Source organism: Lactuca virosa, chromosome 8 (assembly GCF_052849685.1).
Source record: "Lactuca virosa cultivar CGN04683 chromosome 8, Lactuca_virosa_CGN04683_v6, whole genome shotgun sequence".
Taxonomy (NCBI): Eukaryota; Viridiplantae; Streptophyta; class Magnoliopsida; order Asterales; family Asteraceae; genus Lactuca; species Lactuca virosa.
In genome coordinates, this window is record NC_136433.1 from 113,260,539 (window position 1) to 113,275,550 (window position 15,012).

Genomic DNA, 15,012 nt, shown 5'->3' on the forward strand with positions numbered 1-15,012 from the left:
TTTTGTTCTAAATTGATCAAATGGTCAAATAGATGGTTCTATGGTTCTATGAATAAAATTGGTTCTATGTTGAACCTATATATATATATATATATATATATATATATATATATATATATATATATATATATATATATATATATATATATATATATATATATATACTGGTTCTTTTGAGAACCAAAAGATTTGTGAAAACTTACGAACTCATAATCAACTCATCATTTTTCAACACCAAAAACACAAATCTTCTCCAAATGGTGTATCTGAGCCATATCTTAATATCTAGTCTCAAAAAAAAGTTTTGACGATTTTTTTTTGGTTTTTTTTGTATGACTGTTGAGCACAATGAACAGTTGTACGGACTGCAGATGAGCACAATCAGCAGTCACATGGACTGCTGATGAGCACAATCAACAGTCATATGGACTGTTGATTGCTCATCAGCAGTCCATATGGCTGCTGATTGTGCACCTTTGCAGTCTATATGACTGCTGATTGTACTCATCAGCAGTCCGTACAACTGTTGATTGTGCATACATGCAAATTTCGAAAATAAATAAAAAATTTGTCAAATCCTTTTTTTAGCCTAGATATGGTATAAACGCACCATTTGGAGAAGATTGATGTTTTTGGTGTTGAAAAATGATGAGTTGATTATGAGTTCGCAAGTTCACACGCTTTTTTTAGTTCTCACAATAACTTGGCCCTATATATATATATATATATATATATATATATATATATATATATATATATATATATATATAAAATTAAGTTCAACAACTGTTAGATGTTGTTTATATTCATATCTAGTCTTTGTATATTGTTATATAGGGCCCAGAGTATTGCAGCCCATATGTAGCCCTTATGTTGTACGTCTACTCTCTTATATATTGTTTAATGAAATCAATTCCATTCATGGGAAAATATTGATTATAACATGGTATCAGGCTTTCTCCTCTAGTAACCCTAGCTGATCCTCATAACGTGTTTTTTGCATCATCTCTTCTCATTTGTCCTTCTTTCTCACCATGCCTCCTAAAGAAGACTCCACCAGCTCTATTCCTACTGATAAGATCTACGGCATTACCAACATCAAATCCTATGTTCCTCTCACACTTGACATCGATAGGCTCAATTACGATTCATGGAAGGAATTGTTTAAGACCCACTGCCTTGGTTATAACGTTTTCAACCATCTTGAACCTCCAGAAGATTTAGTTAAAGATTCATCATAGGACACTGTTGACAACGTGGTCAAACAATGGTTATATGCCACTCTCTCTCAACCTGTTCTTCAATCTATCATCAAACCTGGTTCTACAGCTGCTGACATTTGGAGTGCTCTTGAAGATCTGTTCCATGAAAATAAGGAATCTCAAGCCATTGAATTGGAAGATGAATTAAGAAACATGACACTTGGTAACTCTACCATTCTTGAGTATTGTAACAAGATCAAGGCAATCTCCGATCTCCTCTCTAATATCGGTTCCCCTATTTCTCCCAGAAACCTTGTCTCGTATGCTCTCAATGGGTTACCTTGAAAGTATGCTCACATTATTCCTACAATCAGGTATTCTAAGCCCTTCCCCACATTTTTGGAGATGCGTTCCATGTTGGCTCTTGAGGAACGCACTCTATTGAAAGAAGAACAACGAGCTCTTCGGAATTCTCCGGGCGACACCTCCTCTTCTCCCACGGTTCTTACTACTGAGCATCAATCTCGATCCACAAATCCCTCTGCTACCTCTTCTCGCAGCAACATCGGCCGGCAAAATCGCGGTGGTGGCTGGGGAGGACGCGGCGGCAGAGGCGGTCGAAGTCGCTCCTTCAACCCCGATAATGGCGCTGAACGAACCGTGCATCTTTTTTCTCCATTGATCGACACCCACCCCAGCCTCTTCTCCCTTGGAGATCGATCGCAGGTAATCACCCTCTTTTATCAGCCTCTCCAATCGATCTCAGCCCCTCTTTCTCCTTTCAATTGATCGCAATCCCTTCTTCTTTTTCTCAAGTTTCAAGTTCGATTGGAAGGAATACTGAAGAACAGAGCAAATGGTCGGAGATGGTGCAATGCATTGCACCAAGATTTTGTTTGTGCAAGTATAGAGATTCATGGATATTAGTGTTGAGAATAATGTTGATATCGAAAGTGAATGAGAAAAAAAAACAATGCATCAATCAAATGCATAGTTTTTTTTTAAGTTTACTTTAAGGTCTGTTTTGATCAAATTGCAATCTTATTTCTTCATAAAACCAACCCACTAATGGAACCCGGTAGATATAAATACAACCCAACATATAGATACGATCTTATCTTTCAGTTGTTACAACTGAGACTTGGTCTTTCGTCTTCTTCAAGGTACGTTCATGGATTTTTCTTCTTAAATTTTACCATGATCGAACTTTTGTAGTCGTTCTTTTCTTCTATCAGATGGGTTTTGTTGTTTTTTTTAAATGACGAGTCAGGATTCGTCTGTTACCTGTTTGTTCAAGTGCTTAAGAGAAACAATTATGTTCTTTTTTTTTAATCTTTTTCTTGCTGGGTAAACCTTCTTAATTTTTTCTGATCGAAACTTCTGCAACAAGATTGAAGAGTATGTTTTTTTTTCGCTTGAAATGATTAAGTTCAAGATTCGTCTGTTACCAGTTTGTTGAAATGCTTGAGAGAAGAAATTGAAAGTCATCTTCAACCCACTAAAATATATCCTTTTGCCATCCTTCCTCAACTAATTTTTGTATGTGGATGTATAAACATCAGTAAGAACTATAACTAGAGGCAGATAAGGCTTCACAATTGCTGCTCATTTCCGAAGTCGTCAAAATGATCAATTGAGCATTGGAGCATATATTGATGCAATTAACTTCATGAAGGAATATGTAGGTGAGTTCTGCAGATCTGACATCGAGTTCCACACCTGTTTGGAACAGAAAAAGTGTTGGCGAAAATTTCTTGTGAATTGTCTGAAGCCCAAATTCTAGCAGAAGGTCTGATTGAAGAACCTGAACTCGGATAAATCTATCTGAGAAATAAGACCAATAGGAAAGAATTTTTTCCGAGTCTTGGATAAGAATCTCGTTCCTTCAACCGTTCTGCAAAAGTTCATCACCAATGCTGCCAATAGTGATGTTGCTGAGCATGTGAAGAATAAATTCATCAATCATATCAAATGGTATTTGGAAGTCCAAAGTTGGCTTTATAGTGCTTACCTCTTCATATCTGAAGATGTCAACTAAGTTGACTGATTGCTAAGTTCACTTAGGGGGAGATTGTTAATACATGAAAAGTGAACCTCTAGCAATCTGAAGTAATCAAGATCCGAAGTCAACCTGTGTCCGAGATGTGAAGTATTCCAAAGCAAGATGGAATCCGAGATAAGGATATTCATAAGTCAGAAGTATGTACAAGCATTTATTGCTTTTTGTCTTTATATTGATGTAACAGTTTTTAGGACCAAATCGTGTGAATCTTGTAAGTGTCAGATTGTCAAACACTTAGGTTAGAATGTGTCAGCGGTCTGTACCAAGTTCCTCATTTGCTATTTAAGGAGTGAATGTTTCATGAGTTAAACATCAAGAATAGAACTATCGATATTCTCTTCACATCAATCCAATATCTCTTGCAAGTCAAACTTCTTTCATTTACATTCTTCTTGTCTTAAATTGTCTTTGCATTGATTATACTCAATCTTACTTCATTTATTACTTGAATATTTTGTTGATTGTTTATCTTCAAGTCTTGACTGGTTTACCAGACTTGACTGGAACTACTTATTAAGAGCAGACGTTGATCTTAAAGATTAACTCAATGTTTGAGTTTTCAAACCTTGTCCTTGCGCATTGATTTTTTGTTCTCACAGATGCTTAGTGGAATAAAGGATAGACTTGCATTAGTTATTTCAGGACCTTTTTATTTACGTTGTAACGTATGTTCGGATATAAACGAATGACATCCCAAAAGTTTTAATAAAATAACTTTTGTTATTTCAAAAATGTTTATTTCACTGGGAACTTCCGCATTTCAATACTTAAAAGCGTAAATAAATTTTTTAAATTGGTTCTGAAATATGGGGATGTCACAACAACACTCTCTTATATACTTCGAGTCAAGGACTTCGGGTCATGGAGCCGACTCGTGTGCTTCCATTACCTGCACAATAGAAAAAACGAACCGCGGCCTAAAACATATACAAAAAAGACAGAACAGACCCTTATTGGAAAATATTAACAAATCTCATACCTTTATATTTACCAAACCAACCTTATAGAAAACAATATGTTCGAATAACACCAAAACTCACAATGATAAGTTTGACATTTATATATGATAATTCAACACATCGCCGCGTTCTAGGGCAGCTGAGTAGCCGGAGTCCAGGGCATCTAATGACGTCGCAGGTGGCGGGTAATTGGAAGTTATAGAAGATTGGAGATGTCGGAAATAAATAATGGGGATCTTTTTTTTTTAACTTTTCTCTTGAGCTCAAACTTCAAAGTTTTACTGATTTGATATGTAATTTGCGGAAAAATGTAATATCTATGTTTCTAAGATTGGTTTGCTTGATCCCTTATTATAATTAATATAAATATATACATGATAGAAATTTTCTTTTGTTTTAGTCAGATTGAATTTGAGTTTTTTAATGCCCACTAGCTGTTTGTTTTAATGCGTTACTCAAAATCTATATGCACCTTTAATGTGGATTAGGCACAAGCATATGTCCTACTCTTCCATTTTGTTATCTAGAATTGACAATTATGAAATATAGCATCTTCATCACTAATTTTCATTATAATTTGTAATTCAGAAATTGGTCTACTGTATCATTCTTTTTAATTACATATTATGCATATTTGCAGCATGTTCATGTTACTGTGTTGAATCATTTAGGGTTGAAGAATGAATTTATAATTGGAACTTCTATAGGAGAGGAGGTGATTATTGATAGGTATTTCATAATACCTATAAACCATACATAAAAGTAAACTGAATTATTGATTTCGAATCTGAAGAGTAGTAGGAAAGAATATGTATATGTTATAAGTTAAGGGATGTTTAGGTGGTCAATACAGCAATACCATTTGTCAAAATATTGGTAATCACAATCAAATTATTACTATGTACATCTTGTAACTAGGAGATGATTTTTGGGATTCTCTACAACTTGTGGGATTATCAATGGCATATTTGGAAAAAGAAAAGAATGCTTTTTTTTTTTGTTGATTCTTATCAAAAGAATAATGTTTTTTCTTCTTTTACTAATTAATATTTATGTTTGGTATGTTAAATTTTTTAGGAACATAGAGGTTTGAGAAGCTGTTTCACTTTTGATTTTTACAAGAAAACACATGATCATATTGTTCAACAATACCCCTGAACCGCTTATGAAGAAGAGATCATATTTGGGTATGATTCCAGTAAAAGGTCCATTTAAATTCAAAATTTTGATCTGAAAAAAAAAAAGTCTTTTAATTCATTTAATACATATCTGGATATGATTGGAAGAATTATAAGGCTACTTCAAAACATGTAACGTAATTTTAACTATTTGTGATTGTTTAGATATTTTACAAAAGAAAATACTAGAATTTAGAATGACGATTAATGTACCAAAAATTGAAAACAAAGTTATATATGTAACATAAAGAAACTAGAGTAGATTGTGTATAATTAAGTAGGTTGATATTTTGATTAGTGAAACCATAAAAGATCCCTGACAGACAAATCAAGATGCATGTATATAAGTTTGAATGAAAAATATCACTAAATTGTGCATGGTGCCAAAACTCAAAAGTATTGATGAAAAAAAATATACCTCGAAATATGATATATAGCTAGGTTGTCTATATGACTATATATGTTTATATCTACATGATGGAGCATGCATTAGGGTTTTCATCGCTAAATAGATCTTGCGCATAAACAAGTTCCGGAGGAACCTGTGGGTATGCAAACCCATTAGTGTTCTTCTTATTATTATTATTATGATCATTTCCTTTTTCTTTCTTCCCATTCCAATTATGATCATTCTCCCCCTTTTGTTGTTGATCACCTCCTACTCCTCCCTCATTCTTATTCTTGTTTTGGTTGTTCTTTACATTCACTATCTCCGCATGCCTTCCTGCTCGCTTGCTAATGTACGCCACTAGATCATTTGGATCAAAACTACCTTTCACTATTACATGCGAATGGGATGCCTTCATATCAATGTTCACAGTTTGTACTCCTGTTATATATAAATAATAATATAATTAGTTATTATCATGCACCAAAAAATTAACATCCGATCATCAATTAATTTGCCAAACCTTGCATCTTGTGGAGGCAATGCTTAACTTCTTTGGCGCAACCCTCACAGTGTAAGTACATCTTCAACACTTTCTCCACCACCTTCGGTGCCTATAATAGATCATCATCATCATGAATTAAAACAAGATTTAGTACAATGTCATCCATCGAATCGATCTACATTTGAAATTGATTTCATTCGGTACCTCTGGCTTCTTCTCTTGTTGCTTCTTTTCTTGTTGTTTCTTGGGTATAGGAGAAATAAGGTCAACATGCTTTCCAGACTTTTTCCTAAGACGCTCTGCGACTTTGATAGGGTCGGCGTTTTTGCCTTTCACGATCACACGATGATCCTTTGTGTTTGGTTCTATTTCTTCGACGCCTAATTAATCAAATCAAATCATCATTCAATAACAACTAATTAATACCATAAATGATTAATTTATTGAGTAATTAATATTGGTTCATTCATGATATATATATATATATATATATATATATATATATATATATATATATATATATATATATATATATATATATATATATATATATATATATATATATATATACAAATCAAACACCATAAATGATTAATTTATTGAGTAATTAGTGATTACCATCGAATCCCCTCAGCGATTTCACGACCGTTTCAACACAACCTTGACAATGAAGGTGAACTCCCAACACTATCACTACGTTACCTTGCTTGTTGTTGTTGTTATTATTTTTGGCTTTTGATTCGTTTGAGTTTTCATCGGTGCCATCGTTGTTAGTTTCCTCGAGATTATGTTCTTCGATGTTCCCATTCCCATTCACGTTCCCCCGTTGCTTGTTCTTCCATGTTCAAAATCAAACATAGATACATATCAATACTTCAAGAAGCTAGTAGAATCATGAATCATATAATCAAATAGTCAACCAATCGTATGATCTATAGTTCTGTGCACAGTATTACCCTTACACACATTTTGTTTGTATGCAGAGAATTTTTTTTAGAAATTTGATGAAAATAATGAAACAAATGGAAAAATAACATGGAGATGAATCAACGAGTTTATTCTATCCATAAAACTTGTATCATAACGAATTCAATCAAAGTTACTCGTTCGGCTTCCATACGATTTTGGAAAAGAAGAGAATGTGGATTTGTACCTTTCCTCCCATGGTTGATGCCTTGATCGAGAATGGTAAGAAAATGCAACAAAGAGAGAGTATGGCGGGAGCACAATTACACAGAAATTGGCATGCTTATGGTGGGTTGTGCGTATATATACACCACTCTAGTCTCTTCTCTCTCACACACACATACACACTCGTTTTTTGGTATGAGAAGTAATGGTATCAAATTGTAGAGGAGATGGAGTTTTTAACAAAAAAATACATATCACACGTCTTAAATATCTCTTTTCGATGATAAAATAACCAGTTTGAATGTTTGATTTTATAACACTGATTGTTGTCTCTTCCTTTTATATATATTTATTTCAAATATAATATAATGGTGTAAAAACATTTTACTTTTGTTAGAATTACAACTTCTGCTAACTTTATTTTAGATATAAAGCTCGCGTCTTAAACTTAAAGATGATAAATAATTTTAAAACGAGAACTAAAATTATTTTTAATGTAGTCAAACTCTATATTTTTTAAATAATATATAGGCTTTAAACTCCAATTTCATGTATTGTATTATATAACCATAAAAATAAAAGTATATGACCTTATTTTTTATGTTTTTTTTTTCATGTTTCAGCCCAAATTATCATTTCATATGATGAAATAAATCGTAGTTCACAGTGTTTTATAATTATTTTATATAGGATTTAAATGATTGATGGTCTAGTTTTTTTTTATATATAACTTTGTAGATGTATTAGGACTGTAAATAATCACCTGGTCACCTACAAAACAAATATTTTTTTAGGATCTGTTAAAATAATAAAATTAATCATCAGAGATTACATGGGATTATAGTTACCAAACCAAGGGCCAAGGGGGTAGAGATTATGTCTATTTAATGCTATTGTGACAATATTAGGTGAGTTTTGATCTAATGATCTCAAAGAATCATATTATATTTACATTGTAAGATTACATCTTTCTTAAAATAGAAACTCGTTAATGTGTCTTAAAAAGACACATATGCGATGGGGGAAGCTAATTGTGAAAATGATTAATACATTTTAACACAAATTTTTAAAGCTTGAAATATAAACCATATTTGCTTAGAGGCGAAATATATGTACCATTTTGGTTAGTTTGGTAAAGGATTGAGGACAAGGTACGAAAACGCATATGAGGCCCCCTCATGGCCTCATTTGCAATTTGTGTTGCTATTTTATGAAAACTCCTAATTTTTTGCTATTTTGTGATTAATGAATTACGTTAACTTTGTAATTTTCTCTAACTTAAATAAATAGATTTTTTTCATAATAAAAATAACTTTAACAAAATATTAAAACAAACATCAAATTTTAATTAATCAATTAAATATCACTAGTTAAAAAAACCTTTTATGCTGTAATTAATTATAAGCTAAGTTGAAGAGTTACGAATTCAAACTCCCAAATTTCCAGATTTTGTCCAAATTTTGTTTTTTTTTTTTTTTTTTTGTTATCTTTTCATTCATTTCTGCCCTTTTGAGCTATCAGTCTAAAAATTACATAAATGTTGAATATTCACAATTCACAAGCAGCCCACATAACAATCAGATCCCAGTCACATAAAGAATAGCTGTACAACAAAGAATTTTACAATTCATGCTCCTTCCTCTCTAAGTAAAAAATATATAAACTGCATATTTCATTTCATTTCATTTCAAGCTGAAGAATGTTGATCATCACCACCACCTCCACCCTTGAGAAGTGTCATTCTTTGAGATCTTGAATGACTTTGTCTGTTGTTAATAACATCGATATACGTTCTGAGCCTATATCGATCCGAATTTGTGATAGAAAATGGAGGATTAAGAATCAGCGAAGGTCCTTCCACTAGAAGAAAACTTAACAATCGCACTGCTTTTGAATAAAACACCGCCGCATTTTCAGCAAACCCCATGTATTCATCCACCTACCAAATCCACACACACTTTTGTCAGGACAGGACATGACAAGACAGGAACTGACAGACTGGAACTGATGTCAATACGATAAAAATTGCAATTTCTTTGTCGCGTCCAAAAAGGTGCGACAATTCGTTTCAAATTTAGTCGTTCTTCCCCAAGTAATAAATTCGCTCACGTTTGAGATGCATAAGCAATAAATTATTTTCTTTTACTCGTGTGCATTATTTATATTCGTATTATCGTATAGATGTAATGTAAGTATGAAATTTTTAACAAGTGAACAAAAGACTTACTGCCCCGTGTCTTCCAAAATTAAGGGCAGCCTGAAATATTGTTTCCATTGCATCCGGCATCCCAACATTTCCTGGAGAAGAGAGAAAAAAATAAAATAAAAAATATGCCAATATATTATTAACTTATCATCATCATAGTATATTTTCTTCCAGATAATCAGATTATAATGTGATTTAACTCGATGGATAAACCAAAAGATCATTTACCAAAGACAAAAAAGGTTCATCATAAATATTTAAAAGGCATACCAGGCTCTATAACTTTGGTAAGTTCCTCAGCAGTTTCAACTTCACCAAGAAATATTCTCTCAATATGAGAACAAACATCCTCCGGAGACTTTGCATTTTCCAGACATTCATTAATATCAGTATTATCGCGTTCCCTTTTTGAGGTCTTGTTAGAAGTTGAAATATCTAGGCTTGGACTTCCTTTAATAGCTGAAGCAGCCTGTGTGTGACAGATATCCAGTGCTTGCTTCCATATTGCAAGAATCACAAGCTGAATTGAAAATGCTTCAAGTCGATTCCCAGACTCGATCTTTTTTCATAACAAAAAATGAAAACAATCAATAACAAAAAGTAAACTAATTCACAGAAAGCATCAACACACCTTCTCATTGACCAAGTCAGAGATAGCAGAGGCACAATCATGCAATGACTTGATTCTTGCCATGCTGTCAGTTGATGGTTGTTCTAAAGCATCAATTATATCAACCGATCCATGTGATGTCCCAGAGGGTGCAGAGCATTGACTTTCAAAGCTCCCGGTCAACCGGATTTTACTAGAGGTCCCACCAATGATGGGCAAAGGTGCACTAGGTGTTGAATGAATGTTCCCCCTAGAATGTACAGGTGGACTTCCTGATTTAAATGCTTTTTGGCTCACTTTACTAACACTTGCTACAGATGAAGTATCCCCTAGTGGACCAGATACCAAAACATAATCCTGATCAATCAACTCCAATGAATCCACAACTGTACAAATCAAGATAAATTCAATAACTTACTTTCATGATGATGTAAAAAAAAGATGAATAAATTAACAATGGAAATATATGGAAAAACATACCTTTGGAACGGATATTTACGGGTCTGGGATCGATTGATCTCAAAGATTCTTTCAGATTCCCTTCTGATGATTTACGATTTCCATGTCCAAATCCGTTATTTTCTTGTTTGTGTTTGATACTACTATACCTTGAAGAAATCTCCATGTCTTTTGAAAAGTTTGTTCTATCAACTTCATTATCTAAAGAAAACCCATATGTAGATCTTAAAGGTGACCTTCGTACCATATCAGGACCATTGGATTCATCATCTAGAGTGAATGGTAAATTATCTTCTTGTGAATTTTCTTCTTTGTTCTTATAAGCTGGGCTTTTAGGGTAAGAAAACCCATCTGTCATTCTTCTTGGCTTCCTTGACATTTCATCAGGTTTTGATTGGGTGAAAAATGGGTGTGTAAAGAACTCCTCAAAAGTCAATCTTTCCACTGTCCATCAAAGTAATTAAGTAATTATAATTCTTGATCAATTGAAATAAAACCATGCTTCTAATTTCTTTTATGAGTCTAAATTATAAATACCTGGATTTTGTCGCAGTAATTTTCGACAGAGATCAACACACTCAGGACTTAAGTCCTTTACATCTGGAGGAAACTGCAATTCTGTTGATTTCATGATATTTTGAAGCAACTGCGTGGAAGGTGAAATGATTGTTAACTTAAACTATTATAGAAAAAATATATATTATATCCTTGAAACCCAAACACCTGATGGTAATATATAAACCTGAATTTGATTGTTTCCTGTAAATGGTGTTCTCCCAGTTACAAGTTGAAATAGAATAGCACCAACACTCCATAGATCAGCCTGTTTTTCCATTTCTATGTTAATATAGGATATAGATTGAAACAGAAAGGAAAGTAAAGGATACCCTGAAATTTTACAGAAAGTAGTACCTTTGCATCATACTTATGAAGTTGCATTATTTCTGGTGCCATATAAAGTGGTGAGCCACATAAGGTTTCAGCAAGGCCTCTAGGTTGCAAAGACCTGTAAATACAATAACATATTATTTTTGTATCTAAGCTTTAAGGTATGGCTCATGGTTATATATAAAGATGGAATTACTTTACCTTGCAAAGCCAAAATCTGCAATCTTCAATGTTGAATTGTCCTCATTTGAAGAGAGTAGGAGATTCTGTGGCTTTAGATCTCTATGGATAATTTGATTATCACGAAGGACTTTCAAACCAGCAGCTGTACAAAAAAAACCAATCGAGTTCAAGCACTCACCAATACTAGTAATTTAAAAAGGGGATTTTTTTTGGATACATACCTAATTGCTGCATAAGGTGCAAGGATGTTGATTTGGGAATTCTACCTTGACGCCTTTGTATGAACATAGATAGATCACCTCCTTTGCAGTATTCGAGCACAAGATGTATCTTTCCAGGCTCCTAATTCCAGACATGTGAGACTTTTATAAGCAATTTGAAAACAGTTCTATGAAACAGAAATCCAATATAACCGAATGCGCAGATTGATCAAAATTTGGTTGCAAAGTTAGCACCAAGATTTTCCAATCTACCGGTATGGACCGTTATGATGTTAAATGTAGTGATCGTAATAATCCTCACAAGTAAAGGACTCATCCACAGTGACAAAATCAGTTTATTAACCTCAATTTTTTAAAAGTAATCACAATGTCAACTAATGAAAAACGGAAAAAGCACTTTAATTTCATTAGAGATTCATTATAATATAACCAACAGAGCACCTTGATCATCTCGTGCAGTCGAATAATATTAGGATGATTAATATTACTCAAGATATCAATCTCAGACATGAGACTCTCTTCCAATTTTTTGTTCAGTTTTCCGGTGAGAATTTCCTTGATAGCAACTTCGGTTCCATGGACCTTATGCCTCGCGTGCCAGACTACAGAAAATGAACCCGACCCGAGCTGTTTACCGACAACGTAATCCCCAACCGATCGAACTCTGTACGAAGATTGAGCCATCATCCAGCAAGTTAAAACAGCAAACAAAAAAAACCCTAATCTTGTAGCTTCGATTTGAACTAAAGAAGATCAGCTACTGATTTCCGGCGACATCTACGTTTGTAAGATAAAGAGAACAAATTGATTGAATGAATGAATGATTTTGATGAAAATTTGGAAGTTTTTGTCTCATACGATTAAAATGTTAGCATGAGTTTTGATCTTCGATTAGATGGAGTAATCGATAAGGTCAAAAAAGAGGGTTTTATATAATACGCTGTGTTATGTTTCTTGGAAGGTTTTTCCGCTGGCAAAAGCTATTGTGTGCCGTGTGCGTTCTGCGCATTATCATGGAATTTCAAATCTTTGGTAAATTTGATCGTTAATCATTATCCGAAGAATTAATTGCGTTAAGTTTAACTGTATCAATTATTATACAAAAATTATTCAAAACTACAAGAAAAAATTATAATATTGCTTTTAGTATTTTACCTAAATAGTTATTATTATTTTTGCCAGGGAAACAATCCATTGTAAATTCAAAACAACTATATCGGACCAGTTTTAGCCCAGTAATGGTTGCTTATATGGACAAACTTTATTATATTATCGGGAATGAAGTTTTTTTATAATTAATTATTATTTTAGATAAATAAGAATAAATCGATTAAATTTATAAAAAAAATTATTAAAAGAAATTAACTTTCAGAGAAAACGTTGGTAAAAGTTATCAAAAAGAGGAAAATTTCATTCCTATAAATTTTAATATTAAGTATGCCATTCTAAAACTATAATTTATGTTCATATCCAAATCATATTTCAATTAAAATGAAACTAATATAATGTTAAGAAACTTATCTAAAGACTAAAGTTACAAATTATATACAAAGTTACTAAAATAACCTTTTTTAAAATTTAAACCATTTTAATTAGATTAATAGCGAAAAGCCCCAAGCCGTCTTCTCCTTTTCTTCTCTTACGTGAAGTTTTTCTCTTTTTCTTCACCTCATATGAATGCATATCTGGATTTGTAATTTTATTAAACAGTTTGCGGACACATTGTAAAAAAGCCTAGTTCTAATCTTTATAGCTAACTCTGCTTGTAAATTGAGTTTTGATGAGTTTGAGACTAAGATTGGGAGGATGTTATTTGGTATCTTCATCAAGCACTTCATCTCTGATTCCTGTCATCCCAAAAAAAATACACTACATGGAAAAAAAAGTCCAGTTCTAATCTTTATAGCTAACCCTGCTTGTAAATTACACCTAATAAGTGGTAATCAAACAAGATTATCAAGATCATGGTTGACCTTGAAACTCTCATGAGACCAAAAAAGTAGGAAGTAATCGAACAAGAAGTTGTTTATAATAATTAATGAGTTGCAGGGTGAAATTAATTAACTCACCAGGGAAATCAGAGAGGACATTCTTGGCCATTTTGTAGCAACATGGGAATTTATGATCAACACTCAGTATCATTATGGTAACCTATTACACATGAGGATTTCATTCATGTAGTCGATCATAATTCTAACTAAACCGGTCTGTATACATAGATAACAAAGAAACAAAAGTAAGATGAAAGTACCTTATCAGACGTCATGGTTGTCTACATGTGATGTGAGAGAGAGAGAGAGACGGAGAGAGAGAGAGAGAGAGAGAGAGAGAGAGAGAGAGAGAATATAGGGTTAAGAAGATGAGAAATAATCAAACATGTTACTTATGGATTAATTATGCAGTTTGACAATAGAAGAGGTGTCAAAGTCTATGTGTAATCATCAACAATTGTCGTATTAAAGAGGATGGATGCAATTGTTGATACTTCATTCAAAATAACACATTTCTTTTTCATAAGATGGGGCATGAGGTTACTTGGTAGCTTGAGCAACATGTGAATAAGATTAGGAAATAAGAAGAAACGAAAAGAACAGGAGAAAAATGGCACGTAAGAGAAGAAAATGAGAAAGCGGTTTTAAGCTTTTCAATATTAATTGGATTAATCTTAATTAAATGGTTTAAGTTTAATCTTTCATTTAGGAAGGATATTTTAGTAATATCATATATAATCTTGAATTTTAAATAAGGTTTTTAATGTTATATTAGTTTAATTTAATTGAAATATGAATGTAAATATTATAATTTTAGAATGATATATACATAATTTTAAATTTTATAAGGACATTGACGTAATACTTAAAATTTAGAAGGATATGAATGAAATTTTCTCTTAAAAAATGACATGAAAATAAGTTTAATATGTCTACCAGATAGTTTTAAATTATTACGTTTTAATACCGTTGACAAACATTTTTAAGTATTTTTATTGAATAATAAAAAATTGTTGCTAACGATCCTCC

The 15,012-nt window shown here is 32.7% G+C and overlaps 2 protein-coding genes and 1 long non-coding RNA gene across 3 annotated transcripts; all 3 read right to left on the reverse strand.

Moving 5' to 3' along the window:
* Positions 1-5,825: 5,825 nt before the first annotated feature.
* Positions 5,826-7,516, reverse strand: LOC145128239 (heavy metal-associated isoprenylated plant protein 8-like). Its single transcript, XM_079063036.1, has 5 exons — positions 7,448-7,516; positions 6,913-7,129; positions 6,499-6,674; positions 6,313-6,403; positions 5,826-6,230 (listed from the first exon to the last, which is right to left on the reverse strand). The coding sequence occupies exons 1-5, from the start codon at positions 7,457-7,459 to the stop codon at positions 5,872-5,874; spliced, it is 855 nt and encodes a 284-aa protein (XP_078919162.1). The 5' UTR covers positions 7,460-7,516; the 3' UTR covers positions 5,826-5,871.
* A 1,416-nt stretch (positions 7,517-8,932) lies between these two features.
* LOC145129896 (Protein kinase superfamily protein) lies at positions 8,933-12,978 on the reverse strand. The gene is made up of 11 exons (XM_079064731.1): positions 12,434-12,978; positions 11,993-12,113; positions 11,790-11,913; positions 11,613-11,706; positions 11,443-11,523; positions 11,238-11,346; positions 10,722-11,144; positions 10,263-10,627; positions 9,902-10,190; positions 9,653-9,723; positions 8,933-9,364 (listed from the first exon to the last, which is right to left on the reverse strand). Exons 1-11 carry the CDS (start codon positions 12,677-12,679, stop codon positions 9,113-9,115), a joined length of 2,175 nt encoding a protein of 724 aa, XP_078920857.1. The 5' UTR covers positions 12,680-12,978; the 3' UTR covers positions 8,933-9,112.
* A 639-nt stretch (positions 12,979-13,617) lies between these two features.
* Positions 13,618-14,298, reverse strand: LOC145129302 (uncharacterized). The gene is made up of 3 exons (XR_013717441.1): positions 14,244-14,298; positions 14,062-14,143; positions 13,618-13,839 (listed from the first exon to the last, which is right to left on the reverse strand). It is a non-coding gene; the product is annotated as an uncharacterized LOC145129302 (long non-coding RNA).
* Between the last annotated feature and the right edge of the window lie 714 nt (positions 14,299-15,012).